We start from the raw sequence: 25,976 nt of genomic DNA, 5'->3' as shown, positions 1-25,976 counted from the left end.
GGAGATGTCTTGCTGGCACATCTTGCTGTCTCTTATCCTGGTTTACTCTCAGGTCCCATCTTAAATTCCACTTCATTAGAAAGGCCTCCCCTGACCTTTTTTTTTTTTTTTTTTTTTTGGCCACACTGTGTGGCAAGTGGGATCCTAGGTCCCTAATACGGGATTGAACCCGTGCCCCCAAGATGTGAAGCGCGGAGTCTTAAACACTGGACCACAAGCCTCCCCTGACCTATTACAGTGAGGTCTCCCTGTTATCCTGTCTCACCCACCATTCATTTCCCTCATATGATTTTATCCTCTGCACATACATGTTTACCTCTGTGGGGACAGAGTCTGTCTGCTCACGGCTGTGTCCACTGAACTTAGCACAGTGACTTAGCACGTAACTGTCATTCAAGAAATCGCTGTGAAGTAAACAAATGCCAGGATTTTGACTATGGCCCTGTCAAGCCCAAAGCGTTCAGGAGGCTTTTCTGGCAAACAGTCCTTCAAATAAAAATGAGGGCCAACGGTATCACCATCCCTAGGCAGAGGCGGTCCAGGGCAGTGTTTGAGATCATGAATCCCAGCTCCACTGCCCCCTTGCTGGCAGCCACTGGGCAAGTTACTCATTCTCTCTCGCTACCCGCAGTGACTTTCCTTGTAAAAGGGCTGTTATGAGGACTAACTGCAAAGCTCTGAATTGATGTCTGGCAAGAAGCAAGTGCTCTCAATAAAAGTTTGCTGCCATTATGAGGACAGCATTCAAGGACTCCCCATGGAGCCCCACGTATCATTCTGAGGGTACGTTTCTGCCTCAGAAACTGATGGGTCCAAGTGACTCTTGCTCGTTTTAGAATATATAGATCAGTGCAAAAAGTGATACATAAGCAAGCAAGCAGTTAATTCCTAGACCCATCTGTGCTCCTGGCTCTGCTCATGATTGGAACCAAAAAGAATTCGTATGAAACTTTGATTATCCACTTAGATGACAGAAATGGAAAGTAGCAGCTGGGTTATTGCTCATTTGTCTAGACGTGGCCTGAGCTGTGGCCCCAAGCACTGAGTGTGTTTGCTTGATCCTCCCAACCCTTTGTTTCCTCCCTCTTAACCAGCCCTCTTCATGTTCTAGGCTTAAAAGTAAGCCCAGTGTACCGCAGTGTCTGCCCAGCGGTACCTGTGGAGCCCACCATCACAGAGCAGATATGTCACGTGGCTCCCCTCCTGGCAGGGGGAGGAAGCATGAGGCCATCCTCATCCATTCACACTGGATTGCTGGGCACTCTCTTTCCTGAGCCTCCTGCCCCAGTCTCTCCCCACCCAACCCTCAGATCTGGACGCATCATTCTCAGAAACCAGTGGAATCAGATCACTGTCCTCCTCAAGGCTCTCTGCACCTCCTATTTCACATGTATCCACCTCTCAGAAGACCACTTACCCCTTTGGCCTACCATATATGCATGGTTTAGGTGAGGATGATGCCTTTCCTGCTAACCTGAATTGCCCTCACTGTACAAACATAACATAGGGTAGCCTTTCGTGACAGGTGAGACCAATGAACTCAAACACGTGATGTGTTTTGATCCCAGTTTCTCCACTTACTAGCTACATTTTTTTTAATATAAATTTATTTATTTATTTATTTATTTTTGGCTGTGGTGGGTCATTGTTGCTGCACGCGGGCTTTCTCTAGTTGTGGCGAGTGGGGGCTACTCTTCCTTGCGGTGCGCAGGCTTCTCACTGCAGTGGCTTCTCTTGTTGCAGAGCACGGGCTCTAGGCGTGCGGACTTCAGTAGCTGTGGCTCGCGGGCTCTAGAACACAGGCTCAGTAGTTGTGGCGCACGGGCTTAGTTGCTCCACGGCATGTGGGATCTTCCCGGACCAGGGATCAAACCTGTGTCCCCTGCATTGGCAGGCGGATTCTTAACCAGTGCGCCACCAGGGAAGTCCCACTACCTACATTTTCTATGGCAAGTGAACTATTACATCTATGAGCTTCTGCTTCCTCATCTGTAAAGTGGGCAGGATAGTACCTACCTCATAGTTTTGTTCTGAGTACTAGATAAGAAAACACAAGTGAGACACCCAGCCCCATACTTAGTAGACAGGAGTGCACTCAAAAAGTTAGCTGTTATTGTTTCTCTTACAAACTCCTCATTCTTCAGTCCTCAGCTTAGATATCACGTCTCCTGGGAAGCCTTCCCCAACCACCATCCCAAAAACGCGTGTGCTTCTAAATCACCCTGCCCCGATCACCATAGTAAGATGTGTTACACTGCAGTGTCCTTGCCTCTTGGCTTTTTGGCTGCCCGCTAAGGTCCTATGACACATCACTAGTGGGGATAGTGTTCCTCCTGCACTGACATAGCACCTGGCACAAAGTAGGTACCCAGTAAAAGTGTGGCCAAATAAAAAGTAATGAATTAAATAAACAACCAAATAAAGAGAAAATAATTGTTAAAACTTTGCTGTGTCATCTGACCTAATGATCACTCCATTGTAAGACCAGAGGCTTGTCTGACAACCAACCACATTCCTTTTTTATATTCTTTAATTTTGTTTTGTTTTGTTTTGCTTTGCTTTGTTTTGTTTTTTGGCCTCGCCCTGTGGCATGCGGGATCTTAGTTCCCCGACCAGGGATCGAACCCATGCACCCTGCAGTGGAACCACAGAATCCTAACCACTGGACCACCAGCGAATTCCCTATATTATTTAATTTTAATAAGAGTTACCATCTATTGATCCATCTTGTATGCAAAACATAATTCGATCCTGATAGCTCCTCTGAGGTAGGTACTATGAGCAGTGCCATCTTCCTCAGATGAGGACACGGAGGCTCAGAGAGTCAAAGGAATTTGCCCAAGATCATCCAGCTAGTAGAACAGAGCTGAGGCCAAAACCCAAGACTGTTCAACTCCAGGGTCTGTTCGCTGTGCTGCTTCTTGCTATACTTGAGGATGCTGTTTTTCCTTTTTGCTAAATTTCTCTGGCCTCTCAACGCCCACAGAGTGGTGTTTCATCACCACTGGTGCTTTTACACCACAAACATGATAATGCCTTCTGCATAAATTCATTTGGTTACCAGTCACCCACTCAGTGCCTTGCCACATTTGTGTCTTGGCATCATATAACCTTCATGCTTTATCAAGTCTACCCAACATGAGCATAACCTGTTGGTGGCAGTGCCCAAGTCTTACAATTCTATCTCCCAAGGCCTAAAAGAACATGTTTCACCTGGTAAAAAAACATAAATAAAGTTTCTGTCTATTTGTTTGTTACATATTCAGGTACAATGACTAAGAGATTATCCCCAAATGTGAAGGGTAAGTTTAGCACAGCCTCACTTGGCTGTGGTATAAACAATTTCACACTGGGGAGTCCAGGAGGCACCTCAAGAAAGTAAACACATTTAATAACCTTCGTACTATTTGATTTTTTTAAACCAGAAGCATGAGTTATTTTTTTAAAGCACCATCAAAAATAAAGATAGATAATAGACAGGATTTTTAAACCCAAACATTGGCGAGAAAATGACAGGGCAAGAGACTAGGGTCAATAGTTATCTTCCTGAGCAGACTTCCAGAGCAAGATATAATAACAGCCTAGAAGAATATAAATTCCTATGAATAGAGAAATGAATGTAGCCTCAAATGGGAGTTCCAAATCAACAGTCACAATGGAAGATACACCAAATCACAGGCCCTGATTTTTGGTCATGTTACTTCTTGGTTAGAGGATTCTATGTGCACCAGGATGAGTAGCAACAGGAATGTGCTTTATTAAATGGTGGTTTAACAATTCATCCTACAAATGCAGGGGTGGCCAGCTGATATGCAATAATTGTCTTTTGGTTTGAGTTGATGTAGAAAGGGACCATCAGACAGTAGATGGTAGGGCTTTGCCCCAGATGCCTGCCCTCTCCACCTCTGTCCCACTTTGCCTTGTTCTACCTGTCTCTGATAACTGCAAGACCAGACCAACTGTTCCCACACCTTTCTAGCATAAGCATTTAAACACCTCAGCAATTCTACAGCCCAGGACACACCCACTTCCTTCCAGTTGTCCACACACCCATTCCTTTCACTGGGATTGACATAAAATTGCACTTAGAGAGGAAGAGAAAAAGATTTCCATATTCAAATTGAAAAATCAATTTCAGAGTGGAATATTTGACTTACTTTGCAGTCAGTCCAGTAGAGCAGGTCAAAGATGCCCACTTGGATGATGAACTTCAGAAGTGACTACATCTGACACCTGCTGCCTTCAAAGCACAGGCCAGGGAGAGAAGGATGACACTATAGAAACGTGATCAGAGTCATTGCTGAAGGGGAGGTGGCTGGTGAAGACATCTTAGTCTCTGTAAAAATGAAGCTGACTTTAGCGATCTTTTACAAAGCACTAAAACAAAAAACAGGCATTTGAAGGACACTTGAAATAATTGAATGAGATTACTTCAGGCAGTCTTCTGCCTCTAGGAAACATCATACCTAGGACAGACGCCTCTCCATCACTACCCATAAAGCATAGCACTTCACAGTGACTTGGCAACTTTCATCCCAGGAGAAGGTTATAATCCAGGAGCACATTCAATTATATTTGACATACGGATCATGTTCTAACCCAGGTCTGTCTGGCTGTGGAAGGCAAATTCCTAACCACTAAACATTCTGCCTTTTTTGTATATTTCATTCATCTCTTTTTTCAATGACATTTTTCCAATTAGAAAAGTAATACAAGTTCATTGTGGACATATTGGCATATTTAGGAAATCACAAAGAAGACAAAAATCACGTACAGTGGTTACCACTCAGATATATCAATATACAGTTAAATTTTTGTCTATAAAATCTTCCAGTCGTTTTTCTGCGAGAGCACACATTTCTGAGATGGCAGGTGGGAATTACTGCCAATGCCTTTAAACTCCAAGTGTCCCTTCAAAAGCAGCTGACCATTTGGGGGAAGAAGACTTGGTCCTCATGAGCCACAAAATGGCCATATTTCTTCACTTCATTGGCAGCACTAACCAGTGGGGCTCACCTATGAGACACATTTGACTCTTTGCTGCACTGACATTTCCACCTCATTGGAGTATCCACTCCTGTGGGATCTTGATCCTCTAACAGCTCAGGGGCAAACCTGACTTGTCTAACACTTTCATTGTATGCCCATCCTCTTTCTCAATGATTGACTCAAGGGGACCAAGCAGACAAGGAGAAGGCCATGGGAGCTTCTGGGACAAATTCTTTGCTCCTAAGAGAGACACACCAGAAAAGACAGTCTTTTATTATCCCAGATGATGTCCTGTGTGGATTAATGCCTGGAATTGAAGAGCCATTTTAGGAGCCTGAGAGAAGCTGGCTGGGGAACAAAGCCTGAAGTGATAGAATATTCTAGATGACCTGTAGGAAGACATAGGAGGCTGCCGGACACAAAACAGACTATCATAAGGAAAGAGCAATTTGCAGAAGAATATGTACAGTATGATCCCATTTAGATAAGGAAGGAAGGAAGGGAGGGAGGGAGGGAGGGAGGGAGGAAGAGGAAAGAAAGGCATAGAAAAGAGCCAAGAGTAGACTCTGGAGTAATATACATCAAAGTGTTGGCACTGGTGACCTCTGGGAGCCATGTGAATCAGGGCCTCAACTTTTTATTCTATCTTTATTTGCATGGTTTGAAGGTTTTACAATAGCATGCATACATGTATTGCTTGTGTAATTTTCTAAAAATATTTCAATTTTAAAGAGCATATGTGGCTTCCCCTTTACTTAAAACTTTAGAAGTTCGGAGCATTCTTCTAGGAAAAAAAAAGGTTTGTGGTCAAAAAATTCTTCAAGTTATTTTCAGTTTCTAGGGGGATCCTCTCTATCTTACAGCTCAGCACTCCTGCTCTTTGTTAGCAGAGCTTCCTTTCCCACAGGAAAAGCCACAGGGAGATCATGAGCTTTTGGTTCAGTTTGCCTGGGGTCAGTGTCTGAATGGTGAAGTGGGACAGGGTGATAAACCTCTTCTGTGAAATCAGGACATGGGCATTTGGCTAACATCACCAGAGTGCTGGCTGGCCTTGTAGGGTATCCAGAGATGAGTAAGGCATGGGATGTATCTCCAGGCACCACAGCACAAGGGTTGTGTAACATGTCTCAAAGTGTGGACCACAGTCCCCATGTCAGAATCACCTGCAAACTTGTTAAAATGCAAATTCCTGCACCCCACTCCAGATCTACTGAGTCACCATCTCTGAGGGTGGGTCCCCCAAACCTGAATTTTTTTCTTATCTGTAGAGAAAGTATGAGAACTACTTTCCTCAGTGGGTGAAGTGGCCACATCAGAATAGGTAGTCAGTCCTCTGGGGCAGAGGTGGCCCAAGTACAGGTTCTTCTTTCTCTTCCTGGCTACCTGGATGCTCAGAGCCAAAGTAATGGCCCAACTGTAGTCATGTGGTTTCACGGCATGAGGACGATTAGGAGCCCTAATCCTGGTTCCTCATATTAATTCCCTGACTTCTTTCATTCCTCTTGCCACCATCACAGAGCAGATACGTCACGTGGCCCCCCTCCTGGCAGGGGGAGGAAGCATGAGGCCGTCCTCATCCATTCACACTGGATTGCTGGGCACTCTCTCTCCTGAGCCTCCTGCCCCAGTCTCTCCCCACCCAACCCTCAGATCTGGACACATCATTCTCAGAAACCAGTGGAATCAGATCACTGTCCTCCCGCCAGTGAATAAATGAATAAATGAGTAAGAGCAGTGGTTTATTAAGCGCTCAGCCGAATGCTGTGCTAAGTGCATTGCATCGTACCCCATTTAATCTTCACAACAAACCTAAGACCAGGTACTATTATTAATCACACTTTACAGGTGTGGGAACTGAGGCTTAGAGAAGTTAGGTAATTTTTAGAGCAGGTGCTGGAATCCAGATCTCTAATTCCAAAGCCTATGTTCTTAAACACCTACTACTTGCCCTTGGCATTGGTGAACAATGGTGGTCCCACACTTTTCATACAAGACTCACCCTGGGGCTGCAATCTCAGCGGAAAAGGGGGGCCAAGGCTAACCTTGAAGTTTTGTTTGCATAACTAGGACGCTATTTTTACTTAGATTTTATGTTTCAGATCAATTTTTTTAAATTTTGAAGATGCTTTTATGAGCACATTTTTTTAATGTTTTGTCTTATTTTACATATGTATATATTTACGGAGGGTCACAAAAGGCCTCATCTGTAGTGGTGCTGCCATTGTAAATGAATTAGTGGAACTATTTCATGTCAAATTCATTTTAAATTTTCTGTTCAGTAACCGTTGATGATTTGCAGGGGGAAATGAAAGCATTTTTACAGGAAGAACCCCCCCCCAACTTGGTACATATTTTAATACATATTTAATACGTCTGTGTATCATATAACAACAACAGCAACAACAAAAAGTCAAACTGTGAAAAGGTCCCATCACCTCCTAGCTATAGTCCTCAAGGACGCCCACTGTAAAAAGCGCATGCGCTCTCTCTCTCTCTCTCTCTCTCTCTCTCTCTCTCTCTCTCTCTCTCACACACACACACACACACACACACACACACACACACACACAGGATCATACCACCAAGATACAATGCAACCTACTTTGTTCACATAACCATATACCTTAGATATATGACATTTGCTTTGTTGTTTAACTTGAGAAGAACTTCCGTTCCCCCTTCAAGCCTAGAGGGCAGAGGAGACAGGAGAAGGCCCTTTGAGCTGGAGGTAACGTCTCCGCCCAAGCCAGAGCTCAAGGCCGGATAACCAGTGGGACTGCCAGCTAAGCGGGCCCCCGCCCTCCCACGGCCCGGACAAATGGCGGGAGGGAGGAAGTGTGCAGCTGGAAAGCTCCGCCGCTCTCGCCCGGGTTCCCCGTTTTCCCCGACTGAGACTGCGAGGAAAGTTAGTGCGGAAATCTGCACCCACCTTAAACCCGGCCGGTCCCAGGAACTTCCCCCGCCGCTGGGACCAGAGGCCGGGATGGAGAAGTCACCAGAGGGTGCGCTCCCGGGCCCGCGTCGCCGCGCGGGGACCGCGTCGCTGCAGCGCCCTCTGTCGGCAGCGTACGTATTTGAGTACGGCCCGCATCTTTCTGCCTGTAGTACTTGGTGTAGGTGTTCGTGTTAGTGTTCCTGTTCGTGTGCAGATTGGTGTCGGGGTGTCTAACGCCGGTGTACGCCTTTGCACTCCTCTTAGCAATGTCAAATTCCGCTGGAAATTTCTAGATAGTTCTGCTAACTCTGTGCATCTGTGTAGAGCTCCTAGGGACATAGATTTGTGTGAAAATGAGTGTGAAGATATAGTCTGGGTGCCCAAAGTGGTGTGCCTTGAGTGTGGCATCAGTTGTATATATGCCTGTGGATATTTCACTTTCTGCTTCCATCCATCTATGAGTGAGTACCTATGAGCATAGGCAGTATTCCTACAGATTTGAATGTTATTAGTAATACACACATTTATCATCTTCTGAGGGCTGTGTCTGTGTGAGTGTGCGCGTGCGTGTGTGTGTGGTGCATGAAGCACAAGGGGTGGTAAAAGTGTGTTTCTGAAATCCAGATGTTAAAGGAGTAATGCTGGGGGAGGATGCTCCGGACATACTAAATCGTTTGCACTTCTTCTCATCCTCTTTAATCTCAGGAGAACCACAGATTTTGATTTTGGACCCTCTAGCATACAACTGCTGGATCCTGACCTGAACTCATCCTCCTGCGTGACCTCTCCTTGGCCTTCCTTCTCCTCTAGTCTGTGGAGCCCAGGGAGGCTGCCTGTTACTCTCTCTAAGCACCTTGGCCATGATGTCAACCCAAAGAAGTGACCATCCCATCTCCTTCCTTTTTCTCCACCCAAAAGTCATTTCCTCTTAGTTCATTACCTGGGATTTTGATGCCTGTGTTCCCTCTGCCTTATTGATACACACAGAGAAAAAAAAAAAAAAAAAAAAAGGAACTTCTTGAAATTCCCCAGAAGGTTGTGAGAGTTGTTTTCAGTGTTGCAACTTGGAACAAGTCAGTTTCTAGTTTAAGTTTCCATCAGAAAGCTTGGTAGGAGTAGGGTATATAAGCTCCAATAGTAGCAGCAGTAGCAGAAGAAACAAACGGTTTCAGACCCAAGGAACACTGCAGCCTGACCAGAAGCAAGGTAAGTACTTGCCTAGGCCCTGCCACCCCTTCCACAGGCCAACAGGCTGTCCAAGGGTAGACACCATTCATGTGCTACCCCTGTACCAGGCATTGTGGAGTGGGTGAATTCCTGGAAGCATTCCTGGTGACTTACCTACTGGGACACTAGTGAAAAGTCAGTGCTTTGGGGATTAATATACAAAGTATTCATTTTAAAACTCAACTAATAATAATTGTATATTAAAGTCTGTGAACAAATGCACATTTTATAGAAAGGTTTGTCTTGTTTTAAAGTGGTATGTATATAAAAGTGTGTTCCTCAATATTAATGCTCATTAGTTAAAGGATTGTATAAAGTGAGTGGTGCTTCCCTTATTATTGTAAACTTTTTAAAAGCCTTTTATTCAGTAAGTAATAATGAATCTAATAAGTAATTGAATTCATTCTTATACCTCATAATTGAATGTTATAAGCATAGTTGGTCCCATATTTGTCGTGGACTTGTGACAGTCAACTAGATTGACAGTTAACTTATCCAGATCTTTTGGATTAACTAATCACTTAAAAAATGGAAAGCAACACCAATGTTTAAAACTACTTTCTGAAGTTTAAAATCTGTGAGAAGGAAAAAAAAAGATAATCTTTACTGTGTCTTATAGTTGCCTAGGTAAATCGTGTGCAATAATTTTCAGGTTAAAAAAAGAATGATCAGTTTAAAATATCATTTTAACAAAGAGATTACTAAACCTGAGCTGATGGCCCACTTTTTTCAAATAAGGAATTTCAAGGTATTAGAAAGAATTTGGGCAGCCTCTTAGAGTTCATTTTACTGGGGTCTGAAATTTTACTATTTCTGTCCATTCATTCATTCTTCTAATAATTAATGAAATCCCTCTGAGCTAGACTCTCCCTGCTAGACTCCAGGGACATAGTGTGGAATAAGACAGGCATGATCACTGCCATCAGAGAGCTCAGTGTGGTGGGGAAGACAAACGTGAAAGAAGTAACTATATGATTGCAATTGTGTTATATAAGCGCTGTCAAAGGAGGAATGGGGCTTTGAGAGGAAACAGCCAGGAGTCCTGACCTCATCAGGGCACCATGCTGGATACTTTATGTGAATTATTTCATTACCTCTTCATCACAGCAGGGTTCCCATTTTACAGATTAAGAGTATGAGTCTCAGAGACATCAAGTGACTCGTCCAGAGTCACACACCTAACAAGTGGCAGGGCTGGGATGCCAACACAGCGCTGCCTGTCTCTAGAACTGGGACCCTTTGCATGTGTTACACAAGCCTTCTGTGACTATGCCTTTTTATTTTTAAATAATAATTCTCTTTTCTAATTAAAAAGAAATGAACAAAATAAAACTTGAAAAAGAGATGCCTAGTCAAGTGTCACTGGCATGCCCATGTTGGCACCAGAGTTAGGGAGCCTTAACGTACCACAGGACCTGGGGTCCCTGCATCCCTCATACAAGGGTTTCAAGAGTTTAGAAAACCTATGAAATTACATTTTAAAATGTTTAATCCTTAAAACTCTCAAATTTAGCAGGCCAAGAAAATGTGATCTGTGGGATACAACCGAACAACTAAACAACCCTTTGAGATGGGTATTATGTCCATTTTACAGCTGAGGAGACTGAGGCTTAGAAAGTAATTTGGCCATTATCATATGATTAGTGAGTGGTCAAACCGCAATCCAAGCCCTTGGTATCAGTTGATCTAGATAACAACATGGTAACTGCATGCTGCCCCTTTTTGGTTTCCCCTGGGTTTGATTAAGAAAGTGACCCACCACCATCTCTACCTTCTGCCAGTGTCCTGTGGTTTAAAATGTAGGTGATACAAAAATGGGAGCTGTTTCTTAGAACCATCACCAGGGCTCCCTTGACCCTGAAGTGTTGTTCACCTGAAATTCTCAGATGCATCTGAGACCCAGAAGGGAAGTGCTGGGCACTTAGCCAAAGGGAAAATCCCAGTGTTAAGAGAGCATAAAGGATTCACCAGGAGGTGCCAGGAATCTCTACCATTTCCATTCCCAGAGTGCTGACATCTGAGTTTTATAGGCCTGTGTAATTGCAGTACCTCTGTGGGCATTTCCCTACAGCCAGGCATGACTTTTTTGTTTATCCATCACAGACAACCCAGAGAGAAATCAAATTGTTCCTTTATCTCTTCTTCTGGGTACAAGCTAACACATTTGGTTGGCTTCTATAATATGTCATCTCATTGCATTCTCCCAACAACCCTTTGAGATGGGTATTATACCCATTTTGTAGATGAGGAGACTGAGGCTCAGAGAGTAATTTGGCCGATCTCACACAACTAATGAGTGGTGCAACCAGAATTCAAGTCCATGCTGCTGGACTCCAAGCCTATAAATGTACTAACTGGTGCTCCATGGCAACTAGAACTTTGCTACAGTCATAACTTGGACTAAATTGATAGATGTGCCCTTGAAAGTTGCCTGCTGCAGTGACAAGAGTGCTGACAGTGTACGGGAAGGCCTGACTTCTGCTCCTGACTCTGCCACTCACAACCTTTATGATATGAGGGAATAAAATACACGGCAAAGTTCCCCTAGGGTTAGCAGCAGTTCTGACAAAGCCGTGATTTGTCAATATTCTGTTACCCCAACCAAGGAGTGCTTATTTTTAAGGTATTTCACAGAAAACTTTGATTCTTGTTCTTCATATAGCCCAGTGGTTTCTGAAACCACGTTCCTACAGAACATTGGTGCTCTCCAAGATGGATGGAGGTGTATCAGACTGAAAATAAATAATAATTATCTCCACCTAATTCACAGGTGGGGTGTAATTGTCAGTCTGAAGATTTTCATAAACCCTGGATACTAATCTAGACTGAGTTTCATTATAAGTGAAACTGATTTAGCACAAAAGTATGCATTTCATTTTCATGTTGAATATATCGATATTCTATGGTCTTCTCCCAAAGGACATCTTGATTTGCAGGGGCTCTGAACCCTGAACATGGATTAACCAATGGATCTCAAAGAGTAGTCCTCAGACCAGCAATATCAGCTTCCCCTGGAAACGTACAGGAATGCAGACTCTCAGGCCCCGCCAGACCTGCTGAATCAGACATTCTAGGGTCAGGGTGGGAATGGGGGCCAGCAATCTGTGCTTTAGCAAGGCTTCCAGGTTATTCTGACATATGCTCAAGTTTGAGAACTACTGGTTACCTTATGTGGGAGGAAGTAATCTTTGTGTTTGGAACAGTTACAGTCTTAAGCAGGGAGAGAAAGGAAGCCTCACCAACAAGGGCTGGACTCATTGCCAGAACTTGAAAGATCACTTCAGTATTGCTCCCTCTGCCCCCCAACCCAAGACCTTTAGTCCTGGGTGTCACCGCACATACTGCCTTGTGCTGCTGTAATACGGGTATGTAGCTTATCTCCCCAACTGGAGGGTAGGCATTTAACACACTGACTTAAGAAATATTTGTTGAATGAAAGTATTTGCTCCTAGAAGTCGGGGTCCAGGTAAAAATCATTTTTCACTCTCAGCTGCTCTAGCTCAGTGCCCTTTACACAGGAAGTACCAAGTAAATAATGACTGAATGTTGATCTAGACAAGTCACATTCCTTCTCTGAGCCTTAGGTTTCTCATCTTAAAAATAAGAGGATCGGGCTTCCCCGGTGGCGCAGTGGTTGGGAGTCCGCCTGCCGATGCGGGGGACACTGGTTCATGCCCCGGTCTGGGAAGATCCCACATGCCGCAGAGTGGCTGGGCCCGTGAGCCATGGCCACTGAGCCTGTGCTTCCGGAGCCTGTGCTCTGCAACGGGAGAGGCCACAACAGTGAGAGGCCCACGTACCGCAAAAAAAAAAAAAAAAAAAAAATAAGAGGATCATATCAGATAGCTGGCCATGAGGATCTTTCAGCTGCAGATCGTCTGCGGTTCTCTATTTGGAGATGTTCTTACCCAGAGACTGGCAGAGGGCTCCTGGAATTCACTGAGTATTAACCTGACAGTAGAGAAGAAAGAGAAAGATAAAGATTAAAGACAATGTACATAGAATGTGAATATGGTTTCCAAAGGTGATCGCATAACTACTGACATTCTCTCTTCTCTTATCCCTCCTCTTCTTTCTCTTTTCCTCCGTCTCCTCCTCTGTTTCTCCCCCTCCTGCAGATGCACCCTCAGCAGTTGGTTGTCTCCTGGTTTTCCCTGGTTTTGCTGGCATCTCCCATCATGGCTATATGGGAACTGGAGAAAAATGGTAACCAGCCTTTCCTGATTCTCTATGAAGGCCCCAGGATCTAAGACAGGCCTGTCAGGCAGCCCCTGCTGGGAAATCAGACTGAAATGGGCAGGCCTTAGGTCTTCCTAGTGAAAGCCATCACTCTGGGATAACACGGGCCCTGTGTCCTTGTTCCACCTTTGAGGGTATCTATTATTGTATGGCTTGAGGGTATCTATACTGTTTGGCTTTCACGTTAGATGCTAGAGAAGAAGCTTTTTATGGACTATGGTGGGAAAAGAGATATGGATTTTGCCAGTATTACTAAAAACCAGCTGTATCATATGATTAAGATTCCAAAGTGAAAGATTAGAAAAGTATAAGAACTATGTTCTAACATCTTCCACTCCACCATGCAATATTACCCCCTCAGTTGGCACCGAGATGACTTACCTCTGACCAAGCACTTGGGGGAAAGCATGGAATTTAGACCCACACTGACTTGGGTTCAAGGCTGATTCTGCCACTTATTGGTTATGTGACCTTGAGCTGGGTCACCTCTGAGCCTGAGTTCCCTCGACTGTAAACTGAGGATTACAAAGTGATATCTACTACATAGATTATTAAATGTACTAGTGAATGCAGAAGACAACTCAACAGATGATGAAGTGACGGTAAATGTTAGCTAGTATTATTGTTTTGGTTATTTAAAATAATGTCCCTGGTGATTCAAGAGAACCTGTTTATTTTCCCAGTGATCAATAAAAATTATTAGTACAATAATAGATAGGTATTATTATAATAAGGGGTTCCCTCTATCCTTCTAGTATCTCACACACGGTAAGTATGTATTAACAGATTGTTAGTTGTTCCTGAAAGACGCTCAGATATTTCTCATTGAAGCCAACATAATAACGTTGGCAATTACTGTCTTTAATAATAAAATAATAATAGTTGATATTTATTGAGGCCAGCATCTCATTTAATTCTCACCACAACCATAAGAGATAGGGACTGTGTGTACCCCATTTTACAGATATTAAAAATAGAGGCTACAGAGATTAACTAACTTACCCAATTTCACATACCTGGTAAGGGTGGAACAGGAACTTGATCCCAATTCTGTCTCACTTCAACGCTTATGAACTTAAGTATTTGAAGAAGGTTTTACCAGAATGACATGAGCAATTGTCTCCTCTGTCCTTGGACAGCTGAGCAAGAGGAAATAGGCATACATTTAAAATGAAGACATTGCAGCTGATGATGAGAAATGATCTTTCAATAGTGAGGAGAATACAACACTAAAATGGGTCCCTGAAAGAAATCTGGGGCTCTTCCTCCATTCTTAAGAATTTCTGGAAGATGACAGTCCAGCCATCCCTGCTCTACCCCAGGAGGTTCTGAGTGTTTTAGACCCTCCTTTGAATAAAGACAAAGCCCTGAGCCAGATGATTATGCCAGATTCCTTCCAACCCTGGGATTTTTAGTGAGCTCAGGAGCTTTGGCCCTTTCATAGTACACCCTTAGTTACTTCTGATTTAGTAAACCACAGAAATTCCAGAAAGTCAATGTGAGAAACACTGAGAGGGCATGCAGCTTTGGAGACAAGATGAGATGCAGCTAAGCATTAGGTTCTAAATGTGCCTCATCAGGCTGCCACCTGCAGCTGTTTCCCCTGCCCTTGAGCAAGGGTCTTCGGCTTCTGAATCTTAGTTGTGACAGGAAAATAGCCTTGCTAGTCAGTCACCAGTGGGACAGAGAGAAACCAGAGAAAGCCAAAGGTGCCACATGGTTTTATGTCAGCACAGATAACCATTTTCCAAGAGTTGGGGCCCAGATGCTTTTTACCTCTTGTCTCTGTTACCCATTCAGTAGTTTTAAATCCCTTTGATGTCAAGTGGGAACTTTATATTCCACAACAGCTTTACATTTGGATGCCAATCACAAGAGCCAGCAGTTACAGCTCATTTAAAGGCAGTGTCAAGCTCTTATATGAATTAGCTTATGTGATCCACATCTCCACCTTCTGGATCAAGTACTAATATGTTGCTTATTTTAAAGACGATGACCCTGAAGCTTAGAGTAATTGAATGCCTTGTCCAAGGCCACAGGCCACTGTAAGAGATAGAGCTGAATCCTAACTCAGACCTGTGTGATTCCAACATCCAGGCTTTTCACCGCTGTGGCTCTCAAACTAGAGTGGGTTTCAGAATCATCTGGAGAGGTTAAAAAGAGGTGACTGGGCCCATCTCAAAGTTCTTGATTCAGCGACTGAGAATTTGCAATGCTAGCAGAGTCTCACGTGCTGCTGGTAGTAGTTGGACGATCATGCTTTGAGAAGTGCTGCATTAAACAATTCTATTTAATTAATAATTGATGCATGCATGAATGAATGAAGATTTGATGTGAAATACTCTTTGAAATACTATATTAGGCCATTCCTCAAGTGCCAGTTTAGATACTAGTATTAAAGGTTCAATGCAGGGAATTCCCTGGTGGTCCAGTGGTTAGGACTCTGCACTTTCACTAGCAAGGGCCCGGGTTCGATCGCTGGTGAGGGAACTAAGATCCTGCATGCTGCGCGGTGCAGCCAAAAAAAAAGATCCAATGCAAAGCTGCAGAGACAGAAGTTCTGAGATATAACTCTTGTGCTTCTCACTTGATGTAACCTTGCATAACCTCTTGGTCTCAGTACCCTTCTCTATGAAATGGAAAGATTAAGATCTACTGAACTGCCTCCTAAGAAGGTAAAATAGCTTTTAAAAACACAGAGAGAAATGAACATCTCCATTGGTGAGTTTCACGCAGTCGGAAATAAATCCTTCAATCCCCGTGGGAAATTGGAAAATTGGAAGGCAGTTTCTCATGCAGTTGTGTGTGCATAACAATAACAACCAATGCTGAGTGATAGGTTCTGTGCTAAGTGTTTTACACGCTTTTTTCATTTAATCCTCACAGCCAAACCTACAAGGCAGATACTATTATTATTATCATTTTACAGACAAGGAAACTGAGGCTCATCGTAATTAAGTATCTTTCTCCAAATTCCCCAGCCAGCTATTGGGGACAGGATCTCAGTCCTGGTCAGTCTTTCTCAACACTTATTCTCTATGAATGTAGACTGTGCTGGAAGTTTCTTACATCCACCAGGCCTTTGGGAAAGAATACTGTGCTGTTTGCATTTTTCAGTATATCAAGGTTTTCCTCATCTGCCAGCTAATCAGAGATTCATTGTTCACGGCAGCCTGGCAGTTAATGAGTCTATGGCAGCTATTAAACTCTTTGCTTCTCTCTTCCACAACCTTGAACTCAAGTGGTGCCCAAAAACCTGAGATCATCTTAGCAAGCATTTGCTGTTATGAGCAAGGTTGTGCTGCTTTAGCCATCCAGATACCGGGTGATACAAAAAACACAGTCTGGTTCTCCAACCCCTGTGCTCTCCAGTTTATGTTGTAGAATTGGATTGGTATCCTGACGCCCCTGGAGAAATGGTGGTCCTCACCTGCGATACCCCTGAAGAAGACGGCATCACCTGGACCTCAGACCAGAGCAATGAGGTCTTGGGTTCTGGCAAAACCTTGACCATCCAAGTCAAAGAGTTTGGAGATGCTGGGCAGTACACCTGTCACAAAGGGGACGAGGTTCTGAGCCATTCACTCCTGCTGCTTCACAAAAAGGAAGATGGAATCTGGTCCACTGATATCTTAAAGGACCAGAAAGGTAATTCCATTCCCTTGGGTAGCATCAATTTTCTCTTTTGCTCCATAAGAGATTAAAAAAATTAAAAATTTAAAAGGCAAGACATGGTTAGTATAGTTAATGAAGTAATACCAAGTCCCTTACTGAAACCACCCGAAACCTACATTTTCCTTTGTTTTTCCTTTGCCGTACACTTTGGGTTATCAACCATCAAAATCTCCTGTTGAGAGAGTTTCATGGGAAGTCTAGTCCTGAGGTTCTTTTTAAATAACAGTGATATTATTGGATGGCTAATGGGGGTTAGTTAATGTGCATAGTGCGTAACTCAGCACTGGGCTGATAGCCTTGAAAAATATTAATACCTCCCTCCGATATGTTGGGTGTGTGACATACAGAATCAGCATCCTTTTGGGACATTCCCAGTCCTCGCTGACTGTCTGCCTGGGGAAAACCAGATTTTCCAAGGAAATAAATGGAAGATCTTCACTCTTGTACCATTTGGTGGCCTGTGATTCATCGCAATAAAAATCTTTGCAATTTTAAAAGAAAGAAGACCCCTAAATATTGAATTCTTGTTCTTTTCAAATCCAGAGCCCAAAAATAAGAGCTTTCTAAAATGTGAGGCAAAGAATTATTCCGGACATTTCACCTGCTCGTGGCTGACAGCAATCAGTACTGATTTGAAATTCAGTGTCCAAAGCAGCACAGGGTAAGTGAAACCACTCGGGTTTCTCAGCATTTTGCTAGAACTTTCTCATTAAGAAGATAAGGGCAGGGCTTCCCTGCTGGCGCAGTGGTTGAGAGTCCGCCTGCCGATGCAGGGGACATGGGTTCCTGCCCCGGTCCGGGAAGATCCCACGTGCCGCGGAGCGGCTGGGCCCGTGAGCCATGGCCGCTGAGCCTGCGCGTCCGGAGCCTGTGCTCCGCAACGGGAGAGGCCACGACAGTGAGAGGCCCGCATACCGGAAAAAAAAAAAAAAAAAGAAGGGCAACCTAGCAATGGCCTATCAGTTAATGCTAAGGGAGAAAATAAAGCCAATCCTATATTTTTTTTTGCGTTACATGGGCTTCTCACTGTTGTGGCCTCTCCCGTTGCGGAGCACAGGCTCCGGACGCGCAGGCTCAACGGCCATGGCTCACGGGCCCAGCCGCTCCGTGGTATGTGGGATCTTCCCAGACCGGGGCACGAACCTGTGTCCCCTGCATCGGCAGGCGGACTCTCAACCACTGCGCCACCAGGGAAGCCCCAATCCTATATTTTTAACCCCCCATCCACACACACACACCCTTGCCTAAATCAGGGAAAGAACAAGGAGATTTAAGCTAATTGCTTGAACAAATGTATGCATTAGAACAGGATATTACTGGGGCCTGAGAAGAGCCTCTGCTATGTTTGAACCCACTCATCCAAATTGCCTGGCAATGCCTCATTAAGGCTCATAGCACCACCGCAGTGGGGGTGGGGTGGTGATAAAAGGGGAAATTGAAGCTGTGAAGGACTTGCCGAAATTGCACCTCCAGTCGAAAATAGAAACAAGAGCTCTAGGGCATAGATCTTGCAAGCCCTGAGGCTGACTCCAAAACTCTGTGAGGCCTCTAGAAATTTTCCCAGGGCCACTTCAATTCCTTTTTCTTCTGCTGACACCACCAATCTGAAGTTCACTGTTTGTCCTATGCAGCTGGGCTTACCCAGAGAAACCAATTCCCTTGGTACAGAACCTACATTAACCCTCTGTGTGACTTCCTTCCCTCTCATCAAAGTTCCCAAACAGTGTAGGATAACAGAGTAAAGCCTAGGTGATCATCCTGACCTGGCCACTATTTAAATTAACCTTTCGGGTCTTACTATTCCATCTTTAACATGAAAATGCTTACTAAAGAAATGCTTATACAAGTGCACAGAGACATAGATGCAAGAGTTCATTGTGGTGTTCTTGGTGATCAGCAGGGCAAATGTTAAGTAAAGTGTGCTACGTTATACCCCAGCTTAATGTGCAGTCCTCAAAATGAATAACCCACTCCATGTGGTCTGTCATGGAGCACTCCCCATAATATGTTCAGAAGGGGGAAAGATGGTTGCAGAATTATGTATACCAAATTTTATATATATATATAATTTGATATTATTTCATAAAAATAAAATCTATGTGTGTATATATAGATAAATATGTGTGTATGCATATATATTGATACATGTGGCTATATGATTGCTTTGAATATTCACAGAATAATGTCTGGAGGGATACAACAAGCCAGGAATAGTATTTATATCTAGGGAGTGACATTAGGGTTAAAAAGGGGATTAGGGTTAAAAGAGACATACACATTTCATTTATACAGCATCTTTATCTTTTTAATTTTTAAAAATTGGTATGTATTGATTTTGTCATTAAAATCCAGAAAATGAGTTAAAAATTTTAATAAGGAGATTTAACCAGGAGCTTTGGATCTAAAAGTTTTCAGATTCATTTGGGCCAGAGGCAAACATTTGTATTGGGTTGGCCAAAAAGTTCATTAGGGTTTTTCCGTAAGATCTTATGGAAAAACCTGAACGAACTTTTTGGCCAAGCCAATTATTACCTCTCAAAGCAAAGCTTGTCCTCATGGGGAGGGCAGCTTCTTACCCCCTTGTGAGAAATCAAACCAGTTGGAGAAATTGTGTCCTCAGACAGCTGTCTGGTTACAACAGCTAGGGACGTGCCTGCAATCATGCGACACAGGATAATATCTGTCTTTGATTTCAGCTCCTCTGACCCCCGAGGGGTGACGTGTGGAGCAGCGACACTCTCAGCAGAGAGGGTCAGAGTGGACCACAGGGAGTATAAGAAGTACACAGTAGGGTGTCAGGAGGGCAGCGCCTGCCCAGCTGCCGAGGAGAGCCTGCCCATTGAGGTCGTGGTGGAAGCTGTTCATAAGCTCAAGTATGAAAACTACACCAGCAGCTTCTTCATCAGGGACATCAGTGAGTTTGCTTGATTATATGTGCTTAATAAGGATAGATGCCATTCATCACATGTTACAATGCCCCATGCACTGGGGTTAGGGGTTTATATGCATTATCTCTTTTATTCTGCACCCCGCCCTGAAAAATAATTATAATGTAGATACAATTGTCTGCATTTTAAGGAAGAGGAAAATTGAGTCCTAGCTAGGTTAAACAACTTGCCCCAGATCTCACACTTAGCAATTCAGACCTGGATCTGCCCCACTAGAAAAAGCAGGCTCTTGGCTACACTTCTATTCTGCTGCTCAGGCACCTTCCATGATGAATTCAAGAGCAGCCCCTCAAGCATAACATTCATATGCAGAACCAGAGCTTCCCCTACTAACTGCAATTATTCCCAACCAATCTTTCTCTAGCATTTGAAAAAGAGACTTCTTCATTGGAATATAAACCCCTCCAAAATGGATGTCTGTTTTTTTCAGTTGGAAGATGGGGATTTTTGCCATTTGTCATTTCCTTTACCATTTATCCAGTGAACATGCATCATGAAATAAAAAGTGATAGAATCACAGAACCTGCTCTAGCGTTTGTGGGGAGATTGCCTTTGGTGGAAAGGAGAGGGTGGGGTCTTGTTCACATAGGGTACCAGGGAAGGTCTCTATGAGGAGGTGGCATTTAGCTGAGTCCTAAAGGAAAGAAAATGCCATTGTGTTGAGAAGAGGAAAGAATATTTGTGGAGCATCTGCTAGGAGCCTTGGTCTTTGTGTGGAGAGGTGCTAGATCCAGAGAGCCCAAGCCCATTCCATGGACTCTCTCCCCTCCCCCTCCCCTCCTAGAAAAAGGCACACTACTTGAGGACAGAGTCTTTCTGACACTCACTGTTGTGCTTCCGATGCACAGTCCAGTGGCTGGCACATAATGGGGGCTTTTTATTGAATGAATGAGTGACTGAGCATAGAGACAATTTGGCTGTAACTGCCACAGGACAAGTCAGTGTCAGATTCCACGAAAGGGCTAAAGAAAGAGCACTAAGTGGAAAATCTCTCATCTGGTCCCCAGCAAGAGGCTCAGCCCAGTTCCGAGTTTGGTGCAGAGGGGGATTGATTACAGAGAGGGTGGTCCTTCACTGCAAGCCCAGACGTGAGCGTCTTGTTGTCTCTAAGAACTTTCCTCTGAGCACCACGCAGAGGTGGTTCTACCACCAGGGCCCCTGTGACTGCGCAGGGATGAGAAGGATTCTGAGGCTCTCTCGGGTTCAGCCGTAGAGGAGGCGGCGCCGTGGGTGAGGGCTGCCTCGTACAGGCACCAGCGTGAGCGCCAGCTGCAGGGGTGCCTCACGTCTGCCAACCAGGCGCTCAGAGAAGTTAAGTAACTATGGTATGGACTCAGAGCTGGTCAAAGGCGAAAGTGGGACCAGAAGCCAGAACTACCTTACCCCAAAGCCCCATTAGCAAAATAAAGGGTGTTTCTCTCTCTTCCACAGTCAAACCAGACCCACCCAAGAACCTGCAGCTGAAGCCATTAAAGAATTCCCGGCATGTGGAGGTCAGCTGGGAGTACCCTGACACCTGGAGCACCCCACATTCCTACTTCTCCCTGACATTTTGTGTTCAGGTCCAGGGCAAGAACAAGAGAGAAAGGGTAAGATGTGATTCAGGTGCCGTCTGTTCTGTAGTCAGGTTTATGTAGGCCCACATCAAGGAGATTAATGATGATAATAACAGCAAATGTTCATTTGGCACTTTCTATGGGCCTGAAACTATGCTAAGGGTTTTCCCTGCGTATCTCACTTAATTCTCACAGTAACCCTAGAAAGGCAGGCAGTGTTACTCGTACCACTTCACTAGTAAAGATTTTGAAGCTCAGAGAAGTTAAGTGACTTGCCCAAGGTCACCCAGCTAGAAAGTGTCAGAACCAGGACACAAAGGCCATGCACCTAACACCCTACTGCCACCAGTATGGTTGAACATTATCTTGCTCTCAGAATTGGTCCTGATATAGGAAATCTTAAATGCCTCTGGTGACTGCGTGTTGGGCATCCCACCCCCTCTTTCCTGTCCCACATAGCCCCCTAAAAATGTTTCAAATTGACAAATATAATGGGTGATAGAACATTCATGCTGTGTCTCATCCAAAATAGATAATTCCCGGCTGTTCCATATATTGTGAAATTATCTTATTGAACAGAATGTTGGCTAAGACAATGGGTTTCAAACTTTCTTGCCTGAGCATCATAATCCCAAGGTTCTAGAGGCCCTCTTATAGAGCCTGAGACTCCTTGGATGCCAGTTTTAGAAATCACTAAACAAAGGCCTTATTCGGCATAGTGTTTAGCACGTGGTAGAAATTCAGTGATTCAGGTACTCCCTGAGAATTTTTTTGTGGAAGGGAAGGGCTATTCTGGAGTAGATTTTACGTAAAAATTATTTAAAATCTTGATATGTACTTCCCAATATAAAATCTATATTATTAATAGGTAGTATTTATAGAGCACTTTCTATGTGGTTAAATACCTTGCTACTTTAACCTTTACAACTCTATGAGGGAGTAAGTATTATTATCCCTCTCTTACAAATGAGGAATTGAGAAACAGAGAGTCTAAGATATTCTCCTGTGTCCACATAGCTAATAAATAGCAATGCCTGGGCTTGAACACAGATTTTATTCTGATAAAAGGACCAGGATATGGAATTTCAGAATATCCAGGGGACAGCTAGAGCAAATCTGTCTCAGTCCCACCACTGACCTAGTACTGTGGTGAGTGCACATGGGGCCTTCATGCAAGGCAACTGTGCTAGAAAGATGAAAACTGGACCAAACAATTTCTCCCTCAGGGCTTTGGACTTATAAAGGAGAAAAGCTGCGTCTGTGTTGAGAGCTTCTGTCAGTAGGTGGCACAAGTTCTACACACAACCCTATGAATTGCGAGTGTGGTGCCCTGAGACCAAGGTGTGGCTGTTTTGGGAGATTGTACTTTGCCAAAATATGCCCAGCCCACCTTGTGATTGCGTTGCCAAAAATTTCCCTCTCCTTTGCAGAAAGATAAACTCTTCACGGACAAAACCTCAGCCAAGGTTATGTGCCACAAAAATGCCAACGTCCGCGTGCAAGCCCGGGACCACTACTACAGCTCATCCTGGAGCGAATGGGCATCTGTATCCTGCAGTTAGGTGAGCAAGCCTGCGAAGCCAAGCCCAGACCTGCACACTCAGTTGTACCCAGGTGCAGGACAATGGTGGGGGCTATGTGGGACAGGAAAGAGGGGGTGGGATGCCCAACACGCAGTCACCAGAGGCAGAAACATACATTTGTTCATTAACAGATACTTATTGATGCCCATAGTATTCCAAGCAGTATGCTGGGCACAGGGACACTGCAGTAAAGAAAGCAGGCGCAGGTCCTGCCCTTCCAGAAGGGTAGGCAGTGGGAAAGAGAAGTAGCCAAGAGTCAGAGCACAGGTGTCCTGCAAGCTGTTTCCAGGAATTAAAATCTTATCTGGAGACCACTGGGGGCCACTGAAGGGCTTTAAGCAAGGAAATGACATGATCAGATATTCTTTTAAGAAAACTCTCGAGACTTCCCTGGTGGTCCAACGGTTAAGACTCCATGCTCCCAATGCAGGGGGTACGGGTTCAATCCCTGGTTGGGGAACTAAGATCCCACATGTCTCAAGGCACGGCCAAAAAAAAAAGAAAGAAAAGAAAACTCTCAAGATAGCCTCTGGTAAGCATGGTATCAGCAAAATCCTAGGCCACATAAGAAAGGGCTGGACCCTTCTGACAAGGAACCCCCAAAATCAACTGCCCCAGATAATGTGTTGTGTGAAATAAGAAGGGTTTGCTACTGAATTTCAAATCCACATAGACACTCGCCATTCTTTTTCAGGTTCTAATCTCAGGATGGAACTTTGGAAGAAAAGTGGAAGACATTATGCTAAATTTTTAAAAGATGCAATGGAACAGGACCCTCCCCCTAAAGATATTTTCTACCAATTTGCTTTTTTTTTTTTTTAGGATTATAAAGATGTCTTTGCTGTATTTTTATATTTAAATGCTAAATGCCCACCGAAACAATCAGCAAATTTATTTATACAGTTTCCAGCTAGCAGGTCACAGCTGACTTTTATGTTATTTACCTATTTAAGTAATTTATGTATTTATTAATTTATTACTGTTATTTAACATTTGTGTGCCAAGATATATGTTTCATATACTCATGACCTGATTTATAAGGAATGGGCCCTATTATGCAAAATGTGAATTTATGTGTTATTTATACTGACAACTTTTCAGTCGAGGCTGCCAGTGCATCAGTTTTATAGCAACCAGTAAGAACACAGTGTTCTGATGCCAGTGCCATAATATATTTGTGATGGATAAGAACACAAGAGATAGTTAAATAGACATGGAGACACAAACTCTTTGAGGAGGCCCTGGAGAGCAGATATTAGTTCCCATGTCCATGAAGACTTCCTTGAATTAGTGGTGATAATTCAGAGCTGCTTGCACCTCTAAGCAAGTTTAGTCTTTGGATGCCTGAAATTAGAAAGAGCTAAAAATGATGATTGGAATTGAAATTCATCTTCACCCTTCCTGGCAGCCCCTGCCCCCTTCTATCTGTAAGACGAAGGAGAATGACACGGAGATATCTTAAGTGTCTGGAAAGTAAAAAGATCTTATGATTCAAGAGAGAAGACAAGTGTAGTTATGGCTAAGGACAAAATTGTCAGAATTGCCAGTTGTTCCTTAATAGGCACACAAAGAAGCAGACAGATGCGGAGAAAACAGCCATGAATCTCTTAATTGTCAGCATGAGGGAACATGACAAGTGGATATGACTAGAAAGTGCCGAGCCATTAAAATGCTACTTTTAAGTAATGAATGTGCTTTTTGTAAAATGATTCCATTTATTTTCTGTTTACTTATTTATTTTTATATTCTGATGGTGAACTAATAAAAATATAACTCTTCTTTGCAATAATATTTTGGGCTTTCTCAGTTGACTGGGTATCCTGTTCCCACACTTACCAGGGCTGTGTTATTTTTCCCTTACCATCGAAGGACTGCCCCACCGTGAAGCAATTTCATTTCTGGTTTTGCACAATGGGCCCTTTCCCTTTATAGGAAAGTCAGTGTCTTGCCAAGCTCAGGAAATGTCCCTGTGATCTGACCACGGGGGACTCTGCAAGGGCACTAAACTGCATTATGCCCCTTCAGGGGTTGGATACTCTTGCTTCTGTCACCTTCTAACCTGGAAACAACTCTACTGGTTTCCAAAGCATCATGAAACAAATTTCCCACCTGGTAGAGCCATGGGCAGCCCATCCCATAGGTCCAGCTCCAGTGTTTATGGAGGGTTTGCCATCTGTCTGGCCAACTGCTAGGCCCTGGGGTTGAGGAGTTCCAAAACACCTTGGGTTTGCCACCCCAAAACAGTGCCCACTCCTGGCAAAGCCTATAAGACTGGGATGAAAAGTTAACTGCAGTACCACTAAATGTGAAAATATTCAGTGTACATGGTGTATATGGTGTCCTGGGGTAAGAATGAAGAAGGATCAGTATAACCTGGAGTCACACAGGAAGACTTGATAGAGAAGGGGAGGTGCCCACTCTGGGCTCAGGGGATGGCCAGGGCCTGCCAGTTCCTCGGAACTGGCAGGCCCTGGCCATGGAAAGAACAAGTGGTGGGATCAGAGAGGATGGTGTCCATTCTCTGCTATCGTCAAAAGCCAAGTGCACACATCTGGCTTCCTTGCAACGGCAAGGTAATTATAATAGGGATGTTTGTTTACATTCCTTATTTTAAGTGTCACCTGGACCCCTTATTGCACTCTACTCCTGGCCTGGAGGGATAGTGTAAAATTTCTATCATCCTAATCCAACATTTGAAACATACCATCTTGTGTTAATAAACCCACACCTGATAGCACATGGCTGGTTAATAACAACTATGCATTCTTCTAAGGGCCTTTCATCTAGAGATACCAAAACGCTTACTGGGCACTTAATGAACAAC

At 43.9% G+C, this 25,976-nt stretch overlaps 1 protein-coding gene across 1 annotated transcript; it reads left to right on the top strand.

Moving 5' to 3' along the window:
- Positions 1–13,269: 13,269 nt before the first annotated feature.
- Positions 13,270–23,131, top strand: IL12B (interleukin 12B; the record flags this gene model as incomplete). Its single annotated transcript, XM_079703395.1, has 6 exons — positions 13,270–13,357; positions 16,763–17,038; positions 17,609–17,726; positions 19,762–19,979; positions 21,445–21,602; positions 23,000–23,131. The coding sequence occupies 6 exons, from the start codon at positions 13,270–13,272 to the stop codon at positions 23,129–23,131; spliced, it is 990 nt and encodes a 329-aa protein (XP_079559521.1).
- Between the last annotated feature and the right edge of the window lie 2,845 nt (positions 23,132–25,976).

The sequence above is a fragment of the Hyperoodon ampullatus genome, assembly GCF_949752795.1.
Source record: "Hyperoodon ampullatus genome assembly, chromosome: 4".
NCBI lineage: Eukaryota > Metazoa > Chordata > Mammalia > Artiodactyla > Ziphiidae > Hyperoodon > Hyperoodon ampullatus.
The sequence above is the reverse complement of the archived record's forward strand: the minus strand, read 5'-3'. Positions and strand labels throughout refer to the sequence as shown.